This window comes from Kwoniella pini, chromosome 8 (assembly GCF_000512605.2).
Source record: "Kwoniella pini CBS 10737 chromosome 8, complete sequence".
Classification (NCBI taxonomy): Eukaryota; Fungi; Basidiomycota; class Tremellomycetes; order Tremellales; family Cryptococcaceae; genus Kwoniella; species Kwoniella pini.
The window spans coordinates 557,097-570,862 of record NC_091723.1 but is presented as its reverse complement, the minus strand read 5'-3'; the positions used below and the strand labels follow the sequence as shown (position 1 = coordinate 570,862).

The 13,766-nt window shown below is 41.8% G+C and overlaps 5 protein-coding genes across 5 annotated transcripts; 4 read left to right on the top strand and 1 right to left on the bottom strand.

The window, feature by feature from the left end:
• Positions 1-258: 258 nt before the first annotated feature.
• Positions 259-1,575, top strand: I206_105959 (uncharacterized protein; the record flags this gene model as incomplete). Its single annotated transcript, XM_019156512.1, has 7 exons — positions 259-417; positions 494-562; positions 642-891; positions 962-1,062; positions 1,121-1,301; positions 1,364-1,469; positions 1,533-1,575. 7 exons carry the CDS (start codon positions 259-261, stop codon positions 1,573-1,575), a joined length of 909 nt encoding a protein of 302 aa, XP_019010314.1.
• Positions 1,576-1,950: 375 nt separating this feature from the next.
• Positions 1,951-5,087, bottom strand: I206_105958 (uncharacterized protein; the record flags this gene model as incomplete). Its single annotated transcript, XM_019156511.1, has 3 exons — positions 1,951-4,049; positions 4,105-4,698; positions 4,814-5,087. The coding sequence occupies 3 exons, from the start codon at positions 5,085-5,087 to the stop codon at positions 1,951-1,953; spliced, it is 2,967 nt and encodes a 988-aa protein (XP_019010313.1).
• Positions 5,088-5,709: 622 nt separating this feature from the next.
• On the top strand, positions 5,710-6,095 carry I206_105957 (uncharacterized protein; the record flags this gene model as incomplete). The annotated part of the gene is made up of 2 exons (XM_019156510.1): positions 5,710-5,795; positions 5,978-6,095. 2 exons carry the CDS (start codon positions 5,710-5,712, stop codon positions 6,093-6,095), a joined length of 204 nt encoding a protein of 67 aa, XP_019010312.1.
• A 2,497-nt stretch (positions 6,096-8,592) lies between these two features.
• On the top strand, positions 8,593-10,623 carry I206_105956 (sulfate adenylyltransferase; the record flags this gene model as incomplete). The annotated part of the gene is made up of 6 exons (XM_019156509.1): positions 8,593-8,706; positions 8,774-8,856; positions 8,911-9,086; positions 9,141-9,652; positions 9,712-10,522; positions 10,586-10,623. 6 exons carry the CDS (start codon positions 8,593-8,595, stop codon positions 10,621-10,623), a joined length of 1,734 nt encoding a protein of 577 aa, XP_019010311.1.
• A 1,050-nt stretch (positions 10,624-11,673) lies between these two features.
• On the top strand, positions 11,674-13,434 carry I206_105955 (phosphoenolpyruvate carboxykinase (ATP); the record flags this gene model as incomplete). Its single annotated transcript, XM_019156508.1, has 3 exons — positions 11,674-11,784; positions 11,838-12,025; positions 12,081-13,434. The coding sequence occupies 3 exons, from the start codon at positions 11,674-11,676 to the stop codon at positions 13,432-13,434; spliced, it is 1,653 nt and encodes a 550-aa protein (XP_019010310.1).
• Positions 13,435-13,766: the final 332 nt, after the last annotated feature.

Genomic DNA, 13,766 nt, shown 5'->3' with positions numbered 1-13,766 from the left:
TTACTTTGGTAGATCCGTGTTACTAGTATCTTCGGTAATTTAATCCATCATTTCATCTCATTTGATGCCTCGGTGTGATCACATCAATCAATCTCCTTAATTAAAGTTGCGAAATTACTTCTTTTCCCATCGCCATCAAACGTATCATACAAGCACGCGGGGTTGTTTACCTTTCATCGCATCGGATATAAACAAGTGTGTTCATTCGTTGATATTTATCTCTTTTCATCTCTCCATTATTCAAAACATTCTCAAAAAATGTCAAATTTGAATTTATTGACTACTGAACAACTTCAACAATGGAAAGATGATGGGTACCTTTTATTACCAAATTTTTTCTCCCCTATAGAAGTGAAAGAGATGTTAGATGAAGCAAAGAGATTATGTAATGAATTTGATATTACAGGTCATCCAATGGTGAGTAGTGTCATCTTTAGATTGAAAAGTGATTAACAACATTATCAATGTTCAAACTGACAAGGTACTTGTATAGACAACTTTTCAAACTGCAGCTGATGGTGAACATATAGGAGATGATTATTTCCTTGGATCGAATGATAAGGTATGTTTTGGTATATGATCCAATTAATCATCAATTCCATTGTCTTTTCATATGATAATACAAGACTAATAAAATACAGATTCGATATTTTCTTGAACCAACATCAATAACAAAACCTACAATTGAAACTCCAGCTAAATTATTAGTTGAACCTTCAAGATCAATTAATAAAATAGGACATGCATTAGCAATTTTAAATCCAATTTTTAATAAATATACTTTAAAAAATGAAAATATAATAAATGTTGCAAAAGATTTAAATGAACAAAAAAAACCAAAAGTTTTACAAAGTATGATAATTTGTAAACAACCTAAAATTGGTGGTATTGGTAAGTTTCTTTCATTCCATTATTACTTTGATAAAGTATATTGACCAAATCGTTTGCTTTTTAAACACAGTACCATGTCATAATGATTCTACTTTTTTATATACCGATCCTCCAAGTGCTATAGGTTGTTGGATAGCTTTAGAAGATTGTACACCTTCAAATGGATGTTTAGTAAGTTTCATTACTTTCTTGTAAATCATTATAGAGAGTTGATCAAATCACAATTTAGTCATTTTATCCTGGATCACATAAAAAAGTTAGAATTTCAGAAAGATTTATAAGAAAACAATCTGGAAAAGGAACTACATTCATTGATGTTCCTGAAGTACAAAAAAATGAAGAAAAATGGGATGAAATGAATGGATGGAAAGAAGCAAGTTGTAAAGCAGGTACATTAGTTTTAATACATGGTAAGTTTCTAATTATAATTCAACAAAAGCAAACGCGATTTAAAAAAGGCTGTAAATTACAGGTAATGTAATGCATAAATCACCACCTAATCTCTCTGATAAAACTCGTTTCATTTATACTTTTCATATGATTGAAGGTGAAGGTGCAATTTACGATGAACAAAATTGGTAAGTTGACACTTTACGAATTCAGATGTCAGTGCGGTAGGCTAATGATATTGTTGATGATAGGCTTCAACCTACAGTGGAAATGCCATTCCAATCTCTCTTCTGATAAAGGAAATATCAGTAGTTCAATCTGAATTATAAAGTTTTTGTTCGATTCTACAATATGCTTGTACAGTAAAAATGCTTTACAGTAAAAACTATCATAACGAATGCACAAAGACATCATAGGAGTTCAGATCAGATCCTTGGTAATTGATGCAATAGCGTTAAGCAAGAAATCCGAAAAGATGGCATCTCCGTCGATCTGATTCACTCGACGACCGAGATTCAGCAATTGACACTACTTGCATCTGATATCAAAGATCCCTTAGGATTGACTATGAACGACAGCGACCTCAAGAAGGACTAGACCATAATACCCATTCCAAAAACAACAGATTTCCCATTATGTTTTCGATCTCAATATCACGTAAAAGAGCGACTAAGGTGGTGTACTTCCAGTCGCTGCTTTACCTCTCAAAGAGAAAAACCTAAATGGCTTCTTGCCTTCACCTTTATCATCTTCTCCAACTCCATTCAATTGACCATTGTGAAGTGGAGGAGAAGGTTCAGGCCATCCACCATTCGCATCTTCTTCATTATTGTTAGGAGCACCGAAAGCTGACCACTTTTTATTACCTAATCCCATACCTCCACCAAACGGTTGCCATTTAGCGGAAGCTAATGCCTTTTTCTCACTTGAAGTAGGTGCAAACGGTGAACTTTCGTATCCTGGGAGGTTTAGTGAATCGTTAGAGGTCGTATGTTGCATGAACCCTCCAAATCCTCCTGAATGAAGATTATCGCTAGATGAAGTTCCGGAGAACCACCGTCTTGAACTAGGTAAAAGGTTGGGTAGGGCAGATATCGTACTGGGTGAAGTGCTGTTGTTGTTGGCTAAAGATATGGATACTGGTGAAGCTGAAGGTGGTTGACCTAAGCCTGGGAGCAATTTGACAGCAGAAGAATTGGCGCTAAGTCGCTTGTATGCTGATTCCTTGGCGTCCTTCAGTTGCTTGGGTTCAGGTAAAGGTGATTTCCAATCTTCGTTGTCATGATCCTCACGAGAGCTGTCAGATCCGGAGTCACTAGCAGAATATGACCCTTCATCTTCTTCTCCGGCGACTTGTCGTTCCAGTCTAGTGACTGTTGTACTTGTTTGGGTAGCTGCATCTTCAATCGAAATGGGTCGATCGAGATCAAAAGTAAGGGGATCTTCAAATGATTCAGGTAATCCTTCATCTCCACTGACAAAAGGGGTCTGATCTCCTTCTAATGATCTGAACAGACCTTGAGGTAAGAGATTAGAAGAAGAGAAGCCACCGTAGGGAGAACCTGGGTCGAGGTTATATATATCAGATTCAGAATCGCTTGGCAGTTGAGGTGTAATTGAACGTTGAGGTGCAAACGCAGTACCGGGCCCGAAATCTTCGAATCCCGAAATATCTGTTCGATGTCGCATACCTTCTAAATCCCTTGAAGAAGCAGAATTTGGATTAGGATGTTTGGATAAATGGCCAAATCCTGTTGAGCCTGCATGAGCCGGTTTAGCAGTGTAATCATATCCCAAATGGGGCATTCCAGCTTCTGCCATGTAAGCCGCTGCTTGAGATTGCCATTGTTCTTGCTGGGCACCTCTTCCATTCGGTGGACCGGGTGGCGGAGGCGGTACATGATGACCTGTGTTCGGTTGATAACCATTATGCAAGTACCCTTCTTGCGCAGCAGCTTCGTATGCAGCAGCCATCATCATCATTTCCTCCTCTGGTCCTATCTTCCTCGCGTTTTCACCATCTTCGATTATAGCTTTTAGTCGTTCTTCGGCATTTTGGATAAGTGTATTCAACTCATCATTCCGATCTTCGATTTCCGTAATCTCATTATCTACACTTTCCATCTCTTTCTTACGTTCTTCAACTGCTAATTGTGTCAAGACAACATGTTTCGCTCCTTCTTCCTGTATTACTCTTACATTTCTTTCACTAGTCTCCATATTACCCTTTAGTTCCTTGATTTCATTCTCTGAACTAGATATCTTCGCTAACAACCCATCTCGCAGAGCTTCGGCAGCTTTCAGCTTCTTCTCAGCTTCCCGCCGAGCAGCCTCGGCCTGCCTCTTCTGTTCTTCCAAACTCTTCGTGCGCGACTTCAGTTCCTGACGTTCTGTATCGTCCTCTTTCCGACGATGTCGTATGTCATCTAGATTCCGTTGAAGATGACCGTGGGCATCGGATACTGACTGTTCATGCGAGGTGAGTTGACTCTGTAAATCTGTGAGAATCGTTTGAGCAGCAATCAATTCGGCTTTCAGCGCGATTACGGCAGGGGAATTGGCAATTTCTGGAGAATCCACGGTAATGGCAGAAGGTGGTGAAGCGATAAGATTTACAAGAGACGGGCGGCGCGAGTCGGGCGATAGAGGGCCGGCAGTAAGTTGGGCAGGATGAGCATGTATAGGTAAGGAGTCGGCCAGGTTGGAGCTTGAATCAGTACGTCGCATTCCCTTGGTTCCAGTGAGAGAATGTCCGATAACTCCTTTCACTACATAGTTGCACGTCAGCACTGGAAGGAGGAAGTAAAGAAAGACGCCACATACCACTCGGTGCAGAGTCTTCCTTGTTCTGAATGGCCCTCATCTCTATTACTCCAGCTTTGTCCAAATTCCGCTTTTTTGTTTTTTCCTTCTCACCCCTTCGAAGCAGTTTCCAGGCCCATTCTACACTAGTCGGTATGAGACCGATCAGAGTCCAGTGTCCCATACATCCGAACCATAAAACATATCTTTCCTTGATGGAGTGCGCAGAATGTTTCCCTTTTGTCAAATGGGGAGGTGTTGGATCCGATAAATAAGCAGGTGGTGTAAGTGGTGAAGTTATGGTAATTGAACAGATCAAGAACGAACGATATAGTAATGTGGGGGTTCGTAGGGAGATGGCGACGTGATTGGCAAATCTGAAAGGTGCTATTGTATGCGTAGGCGTTTCACTCCCTGGTCCAGATAACGATCCTCTTCTATTTTCCGAAGCGATCAAGTGAGCAGAAGGAGAAGTAGAAGGAAGTTGGGCTTGTTCATCTGTCAGGGGAGAGACTTCATCTATTTCTGATCGTCTGATATCCGCTAGATGTCTTCTGAAGGAAAGCTCAGTCAAGTGAGCCCGGAATGACGATTCTGTTGGATTCGTTATCACAGCTGACCGACATAAATATCCATCGTCAGTTGGCACCCTTTTGTTTTATGAGACCGATTTCGCTGTTTTTCTTTTACATACGAACTTTGTGCATAAGATGAAAGACGTGAGACTTACCGAAAATTATCAGAATAGCAAAGACAGCTAACCAGAAGAACAAATTTCTCCAATCCGTCACACCATGATGTCCGTGATGAGAGTGACCAAAGCCAAAAGGTGAAAGCAAATTCCGCCATCCGAACAGACCATTACCATTTGTTATACCATCTGACCAAACTCCTTCCCCAGCTGCTACCCATACTGATTCAGTGTCAATCTCGACTGAGGAGTCTTGAGAGACAGCAGACCCAGCAAGGGAGTAGAGGGTGTCCCTCAGCGACCGGAGGGACATGAGGTGTTGATATTCCGTTTTAACAATTAAGCCAAAGAAAACGCAAGGTGAATTAACAGGCCACTAATTGAGTTCTTGTCATGAGCGGCGGTATTACACACAAACAGAGTCGCGTTGTGATTAGAGGAGCAGTAACCAGTGAACTCGGAGAGATTTCCTCCCAGCTAATAGATACAGATGACCGAGTGTAGATTTGACCAAGGTGTTGAGACTGTGTCAAGCTGATTATATGATATGTGTAGAGGTGATAGACGTCGAGAGCAAGTAAACTTGGTAAATGGCATGGATCCAGGTGAAATAGCTCAAAGGCACTAAAAAAGACTAGCGTAAATTGGTAAAAATAGGTTAAATCGCCACATTCATCAATTACCGCGCATCCCCGTAGTCTACTATGGTGAGATGAGATCTATGCTTAGCATCAAGCGAATTGCTATTGCTCGAATGATATTTTGACATTATCATCATTTGCATCACCAATCTAATCAAGTTTCACTCTTAAAATACTTACCAAGCCGACCCCCACATCCCATCAGTAAAGTCACAGCACACAACAGTACGTTATATTGGAGATTCATACGATCTGGCTATTACATTTGCTGATTTACCAAATCAAACCTCACAGATGCCAGGTCCACAATATCGTGATCCATGGGCTGCTAGAGAAGCATGGAGGAAGTCACCTATATTTAGCAATCGAGCAATGTTCCGGTGAGTCGTAGTTCAGAGTAGCTCAAAAGTACATGGCGAGGTGGTCATTCTCACACAACATTTTCCCAACTCCTCTCCTATCGTATTCCGTCCCTTTGAATGTAAACCAGACGCTTAGTCTAATGGATTCAGTCTCCAGCATGATGGGTGTATTCTAACTGACATCTGACACTCTTTCGCAGGGGAATGTTTCCAGGATTAGGTACCGCAATCGTCGCTTTCACCGCTTACGTGATATATGACGATTACTTTGCAACAAAACCAGCACATGAACATGGTGGACACACAATTTCTCATTAAAGCGATTTGGGAAGGCATGTAAGAGGTTTTGTATTAGATAAGGTACTTTGAGTGATCGAACAAGCTCACTCGGAAGGACATGTATTATAATTATCAGCATCTTCAGGTGTTTATGGGTAGGAGAGTGGGTTTACTTACAACGAGCAAATAAGGTGCTTATTGAGATTAAATCAAGCGTTGAGCGATTAGTCGTCATTGACCTTCATGCCTCACTTATTCCCGGAGTTTGAGCAGAGATTAGGAACTCATCTGGGTATAGCAGTCGTCTTGCAGAGGAAAGCTGGGTGTGCTCAAAATAATGTCCGGCTATCACCCGACTGACTGGTCTATGCACAAAACCAGAAGATACTCATTCCATGTAGGATATGTAAAGGTGAGTAGCAAGGCAATCTACAAGACCGGCAAGTCTGATAGATGTGACATGAAGGGAGACCCGCACTACGTAATAATCATGGTAGCTGGAAACATATGCTGGCGCTTTATCCCTATCCTTGAGGATGTTCACCTGGTCTCGAATCCGCTCTGCGCAACACGAGAGCGAGTCATTAGCTTGCCTACTTTGAACATCCTCTTAGGTGAGTAGTAAATCACCTCCCACATTTCCGCCAGCCTTTTACATTTGGGTCGGTCTCCTTGTATAACGGCTCAGAACAATTCGGAGTCTTTGACAAATTGTGAAGTATTCTTGCCATTTCCCATTGTCGGTCAAAAAAATGACACTTCGCAATTGCCTATTCTCACTGTTTAGGTCTGACTTTGGCTATCTTGAAGGAACCTTTCAAGTCGATCAGATGCTGCACTGGTATCACTGATGCCTTTGGCCTCAGGTCATCTTCACCGGCTCAATGACTCGTTGTAGAGTATAGAAATATACTTAGCTGAGGACATCTCTTCGAGAGGTTTTACCTGATCAGGCATCTGCGATACACTACCAAGAATAACACCACCCGTAAGCATCCTGCGTGTGGCTTCAAGAATGAGCTAGAGAATTTTTCGATGTTGCGCAGCTCAAACAATCTGATCTTCAGACAATTTGACGCCACAAACCTGCTACTCTAATCAGGATAAGAAGAAGAAAAGGAAAATTTCAGCAGAAAAAAGTAGTGTCTATCTCCGTTTACATGATCCTTTGGTTAAAATCGCGCAATTCGATTTCATGCTTCAAAATCCCTGTCCTTCCAGAACCTCAATTCATCGGAAGAGTAACCAAGGCAGGCAGGATCAAAGTAGGGGTGCAGCATCATATCGACAATCGGTGTCCAGCTTGTTCCTTCACTAAGTCGACATACAAATGATCCTTCGTTTGCGGAGCTCTCCTGCTTTAGCGCATCTTCCGGTTGGTCGTGGGCAGATAATGAGAGTCAGCTAAAGTGGGTTTGAGTCTGGATGTGATTTACTGCAGCTCTTGAGAATTTGTCTACTTTTGTTTGAAGTGTTACGATTCACTGCCCTTCTGATCATAACGTGCGAGGTACAATTCACCTCGGTGAATTGCGTATTCTCGCTTCACAAGTCTCTTCTAAGATTATATCACAGTCTTGCGATCAGGATATTCGAGGGCATATCTGTCTTACTCGGAAGATCAGGTCAGATCGAAAGGGATTGACCCCGAGTCCTTTGACCGTTGATTGATCGTGTCCTTAAAGGCATTGACCGTGAATATCGAGTCCTTTCACCATTAGTTGGATCTCGGTCTTCCGAGCCACTGACAATCGCCTACCTCATGTTGATTGCCGAACAGAGTCTCCACCTTTGTAGATCAAACTGTTCTCGTTCAGAAGTCAATACACTCCAAATGCCATAAACGTCTGTTTGAAGTGTCTCTTTGACACTTAGACAAGTAACCGCAGGATCACCAATGAACCAAATGGGTCTTGCAATGCATGTCTCGGTAGGGGGAGAACGGATAATACTGATATTTATTGATGTTTTGGTTCAATTGCCGAATTAACGAAATAAGCCGCGTTGGGTTCCAAATCAAAAGTAAATAACCGTGCCTTGAGAAGGTTAACGAGTATTCGTGAATTTTGGAATTAAGCGATGGCGAAATCGATTGCGTGCTCAACTTTTATTTCCTCTTTACATGGTAGTTAGATGAAATCAACCGTGATTCCAGATAATCAAAACTGATAAAGCATTGAAAATCAGGGTCATGTCAGGTGAATGTATAGATTTATGCATTGATTTTTCATAATTCCAGATTTTTTTTTTATCAATGACGTTTGTTGTTGAAATTGCTTAACAACAAAAAAATCAAATACTCAGAAAAAATCCTTATTAACACACATCTTTGAAAAGATTAATCAGCTTGGTGATTTTTGTACAACTTCCTTTTTGATCAATATATCCTACTATCAGCACGCAATTCCTTGGCACTCACTTTTAAGAGCCAGAAATCATCTCAACAAAAGGACAAATCACATCCTCAATTGATTAACCGCATCCTGCACCTCCTAGCACTTACCATCGCCACCTCCCTTTAGATAACTTTGATAAAATGGCCAACGCTCCTCACGGTGGTGTTCTCAAAGATTTGATAGTCAGAGATGCTCCTCGACATTCTGAATTACAAGAAGAAGCTCGAACTTTAGGTGATATCTTCCTTACCGAGGTACGTGGTTTTAGCTGTGATCAATTGTCTAAAACCAATAGCTAATGTTTCAATGCGACGATCATAGAGACAATTATGTGATCTTGAACTCATTCTCAATGGTGGTTTCTCCCCTCTCGAAGGTTTCATGACTGAGAAAGACTATATCTCGTGAGTGATGTTCCGAAATCTTACCCTTGGAATTGAGCTGATCTCTACTTGTAGAGTCCGAGATACCCTCAGACTTGAACCTGTTCACGGTCAACGACAAGGTACCCTTTTCTCCATGCCTATCACCCTTGATGTTTCCCAAGAGGATATCTCAAGATTAGGTCTTAAGGAAGGTGTTAGAGTTGCTTTGAGAGATCCCCGAGATGATGCCGCTTTGGCTATCTTGACTGGTGAGTTTGCTCCCCCCTGCAATTGTGGTCCAACTGATTTCCCCATTCCCTTAGTCTCCGACATTTACACCCCCGACAAGCACCTCGAAGCTGAGAACGTCATGGGAGCCGATGATATCGCTCATCCAGCTGTTGCATACTTGCACAACACTGTAAAGGAATTCTACGTCGGTGGTAAAGTTCAAGCTATCGCAGCACCAACTCACTACGATTACGTCCCCTTACGATACACACCTTCCGAACTTCGAGCACATTTCCACAAATTGGCTTGGAGAAAAGTTGTCGCTTTCCAAACTCGAAACCCAATGCACAGGGCTCACAGAGAATTGACAGTTCGAGCTGCTAGACAAAGACGTGCAAATGTCCTTATTCACCCTGTAGTTGGTCTTACCAAACCTGGGGATGTTGATCACTACACTCGAGTTAGAGCTTACCAAGCTCTTATGCCTTCTTACCCTGAAGGTATGGCTCACTTGGCCCTCTTACCTCTTGCTATGAGAATGGCTGGTCCAAGAGAAGCTGTATGGCATGCTATCATTAGAAAGAACTTTGGTGCTACCCACTTTGTAAGTTAAACGTCTTTGGCAACAGCGAAGAATATGGATTGATTGCTGTCGCGTTATAGATTGTTGGTCGTGACCACGCTGGACCAGGTAAAAACTCTCAAGGAAAAGACTTTTACGGTCCATACGATGCTCAAGAACTTGTTACTCAATTCAAGGACGAATTATCCATCGAAATGGTTCCATTCCAAGCTATGACCTACTTGCCAGGTACAGATGAATATCAACCAGTTGATGAAGTACCTAAAGGAACAGTCACTGCCGATATCTCCGGTACTGAGCTTAGAAACAGATTAAGAACCGGTGCTGCTATTCCAGATTGGTTCTCTTATACAGGTGTAGTAAAGGTATTAAGAGATTCTTACCCACCAAGACCTCAACAAGGTTTCACTATTCTTATCAGTGGTTTACACAATTCTGGAAAAGATACTATCGCTCGAGCATTACAAGTTACACTTCAACAACAAGGTTCAAGATCTGTATCTTTATTATTAGGTGAAGAATTAAGAGGAGATTTAGATCCAAAGATAAATAGAGCTATTACACCTGAACAAAAACATATCAACCTTCAAAGAATCGCTTTCGTCGCTTCTGAACTTACAAAAGCTGGTGCAGCAGTCATTGCTGCTCCTGTTGCACCATATGAAAAATCTAGACAAGCCATTAGAAAAATTGTTAATGGAAACTTCTTCTTAGTACACGTTGCTACTCCTTTAGAATGGTGTGAAAAGGTAGATAGAAGAGGATTATATAAGAGAGCAAGATCTGGTGAACTCAAGAATTTGGCTGGTGTGGATGATGTTTACGAAGCTCCTACAGATGCAGATTTAGTTTGTGATCTTAGACACGATACTGTTCCTGAGATTGTTCACTGTGAGTATTCGATGCTTATACGGAATCGTGGGACGTTTGGCTAATATTTTTGTGTTATTCTAGCTATCATCATGTTGCTCGAAGGTGAAAGTCTCATTTAGAAAACATGTCTGTCAGTAGTCGGGTAGATACATAGGTCAAGGGATCTCATCGCGCTGTATTTCGCTTTTCATGCCATTCATACATTATGCACATATACATATCATGCCAGTCAATTAACATGTTTCGTCGCGATTTCCATTCCCTCTTGACACCGCAGAGCCGAACTCTAGCCCATCGTTTTGGTCCAGACGGGTATCTTGTAGCATTACACGTTCTACTGGCTTTTGGCGGTCTTCTGCGATGATATCTTCGCATTAACCTCCTTCAGCGGCATGTCCGGATGCACGAAAGTCTCGAACAGAACTATCGTCACTGAGACGCTCGGTAAGAAACGGTAATTCCGACTTGTATCATCTCGGGGAAAACCGGAAAATGAAATTATTTTCGAATACAAGTAATTTCGTTTGATTTTCGAATCCATCGTCGGATTATCGGTTTAGAGCAAATTTCATTCAGGGTAAAACCATGTTTTGGACATGAAGAATAGGTTCAACCGATCAATACCGATTTCACCGATGTATAATAAATGATATTCGAAAATAAACGTGGTGATTTAATAGTGAATTGATTGAATGGAGATTCCGTTCGAAATAATTGGAGGCCCGCTTCGGGATAAATCAGCCAGATTCAATGACGAGCATCCTATTTTGGGTATTAGATTTCGAATTATCGTTCTTTCGCTCTACCGTATACAACACAGGTATCTATATAAGAACTCTCTTTCCGATGTAAGAAACTTCTCCCCCTTTCTCTTCTTCTCAAGCTATCAATATATATCTCAGGTCAAAGCACCTCCGACTTTTCTGATACTGGTGAGTTCAATTGGAGATCCGGTTCAATCATTATCCGGATGTGACACTGGGTTTCAGAGTTATCTTTTGTTGAACATCTCGTGACGATCAACACATTTGCTCGTGCGACACTACCAGCCTTCCTTTTTTCCATACATATCTCAGCGTATTATAGCTATCCAGAGCACTTGAGCTAAATCTTTATTTTCGAAACTCACAGTTCAATACCGCCTATATCCCTTGACAGACATAACCAAAATGGTACACGGAAGACACGCACACGATGAGAACGAGGGAAATACATTCCTTGGTAAAGAATTGAAATACTTCTCTCAAGCTGGTTTCGACCTTGATAGGATTCACATCAAGGTAAGTTGTCGCGCTTATACTGCCTCTCATGGACGCTCATACTGTGATCACAGCGAAATGCTCCTATCGCTTCTCTATATGAAGATGCCATTCTTAACGAAGGTGCCGTGATCTCCTCAAGTGGTGCTCTCATCAACTTTTCAGGAAAGAAGACTGGTAGAAGTCCCAAGGATAAGAGAATCGTATACGAGGAGACTAGTAAAGATGATGTATGGTGGGGTCCCGTAAATATCAAGATGGAGTGAGTTTTTTATTCTCTCAGATTGAATGCCTACTTACTGACCCACACCTCGCAGCGAACACACCTTTGAGATCAATCGAGAACGAGCCATTGATTACCTTAACACCCGAGAGAACGTTTACGTGTTTGACGGTTTCGCTGGTTGGGACCCTAAATACCGAATCAAAGTCCGAGTCATCGCTTCTCGAGCATACCACGCATTATTCATGCACAACATGTTGATCCGACCTACTGCTGAAGAACTCGAAAACTTTGGCGAACCAGATTTCATAATTTACAACGCTGGTCAATTCCCTGCCAATCGATTCACCACCGGTATGACTTCCACCACATCCGTAGAAGTCAACTTCAAACGAATGGAAATGGTCATTCTCGGTACAGAGTACGCTGGTGAGATGAAAAAAGGTATCTTCTCAGTGATGCACTACTTGCAACCTGTAAAATTCGGTCAACTATCACTCCACTCTTCAGCAAACCAAGCTAAAGGCGATAATGGTGATGTCACCCTCTTCTTCGGACTTTCTGGTACCGGTAAAACAACTCTCTCTGCCGATCCCAATCGTCTATTGATCGGTGATGACGAACACGTTTGGTCTGACACCGGTGTCTTCAACATCGAAGGTGGTTGTTACGCCAAGACCATCAACCTCTCGGCTGAGAAGGAACCCGAAATTTTCAACGCTATCAAATTCGGTTCTATCCTTGAAAATGTGGTCTATAACCCTGCAGACCGAAGACCAGACTACGATGATGTGTCTATCACCGAGAACACTCGATGTGCCTACCCTATCGAATACATTCCTAACGCTAAAATCCCATGTATCGCCGATCGACAACCATCCAATATCATTATGTTGACTTGTGACGCTTTCGGTGTTTTACCACCTGTATCCAGATTGACACCGGAACAAGCTCAATATCACTTTGTAGCTGGTTATACTTCCAAGACACCAGGTACCGAGGACGGTATCGTCGAGCCCTCCCCAACCTTCTCAACATGTTACGGTCAACCATTCATCATCCTGCACCCAGGTAGATATGCTAAGATGTTAGCTGAGCGAATGGAGAAGAACAAGGTGGATTGTTGGTTAATCAACACTGGATGGACAGGTGGTAAATTCGGTACTGGAAAGCGATGTCCATTGAAGTACACTCGAGCAATCGTAGATGCTATTCATAATGGTACTTTGGCTAAAGCTGAATTCGAAAACTTCCCAATATTCAACCTTGCCATACCTAAAGCCGTTGAAGGTGTTCCATCTGAAATTCTTGATCCAGTAAAAGTCTGGCCATCAAAAGACGCCTTCAATGCTGAAGTTCAAAAATTGGGTGGTATGTTCCAAAAAGCTTTCTCGAAATACGAAGCAGACATTACTGCCGAAGTCAAGAATGCCGGTCCTATCCTTTAAAGTAGCCTATTGTCACATCTGTAATTATATAGTCATTCGTATTTTTGGTATTTGTTTGTAGCTTGACTCTATTGTCATCCATATCATCTTCATTAGCATGTAATCAATTGCAAGTTATTTTCATTTCTTGCACGACGCGGCGATTCTCAAACTTCAGAGCATTCAATATCCTTCGCTGCATCTTCAGCAAATAATTTTGATAGTCTCGCCATTAGCGCTGAGTGATTTGTTTGGTTCCGTCGATCGAAAAAAGTCCTGAAACGGGACACATGTCTAGGCACGAAAATCCCGCTCAGTCAAAGGGCGTTGAGGTGAATTTCTGGTTGGATCTT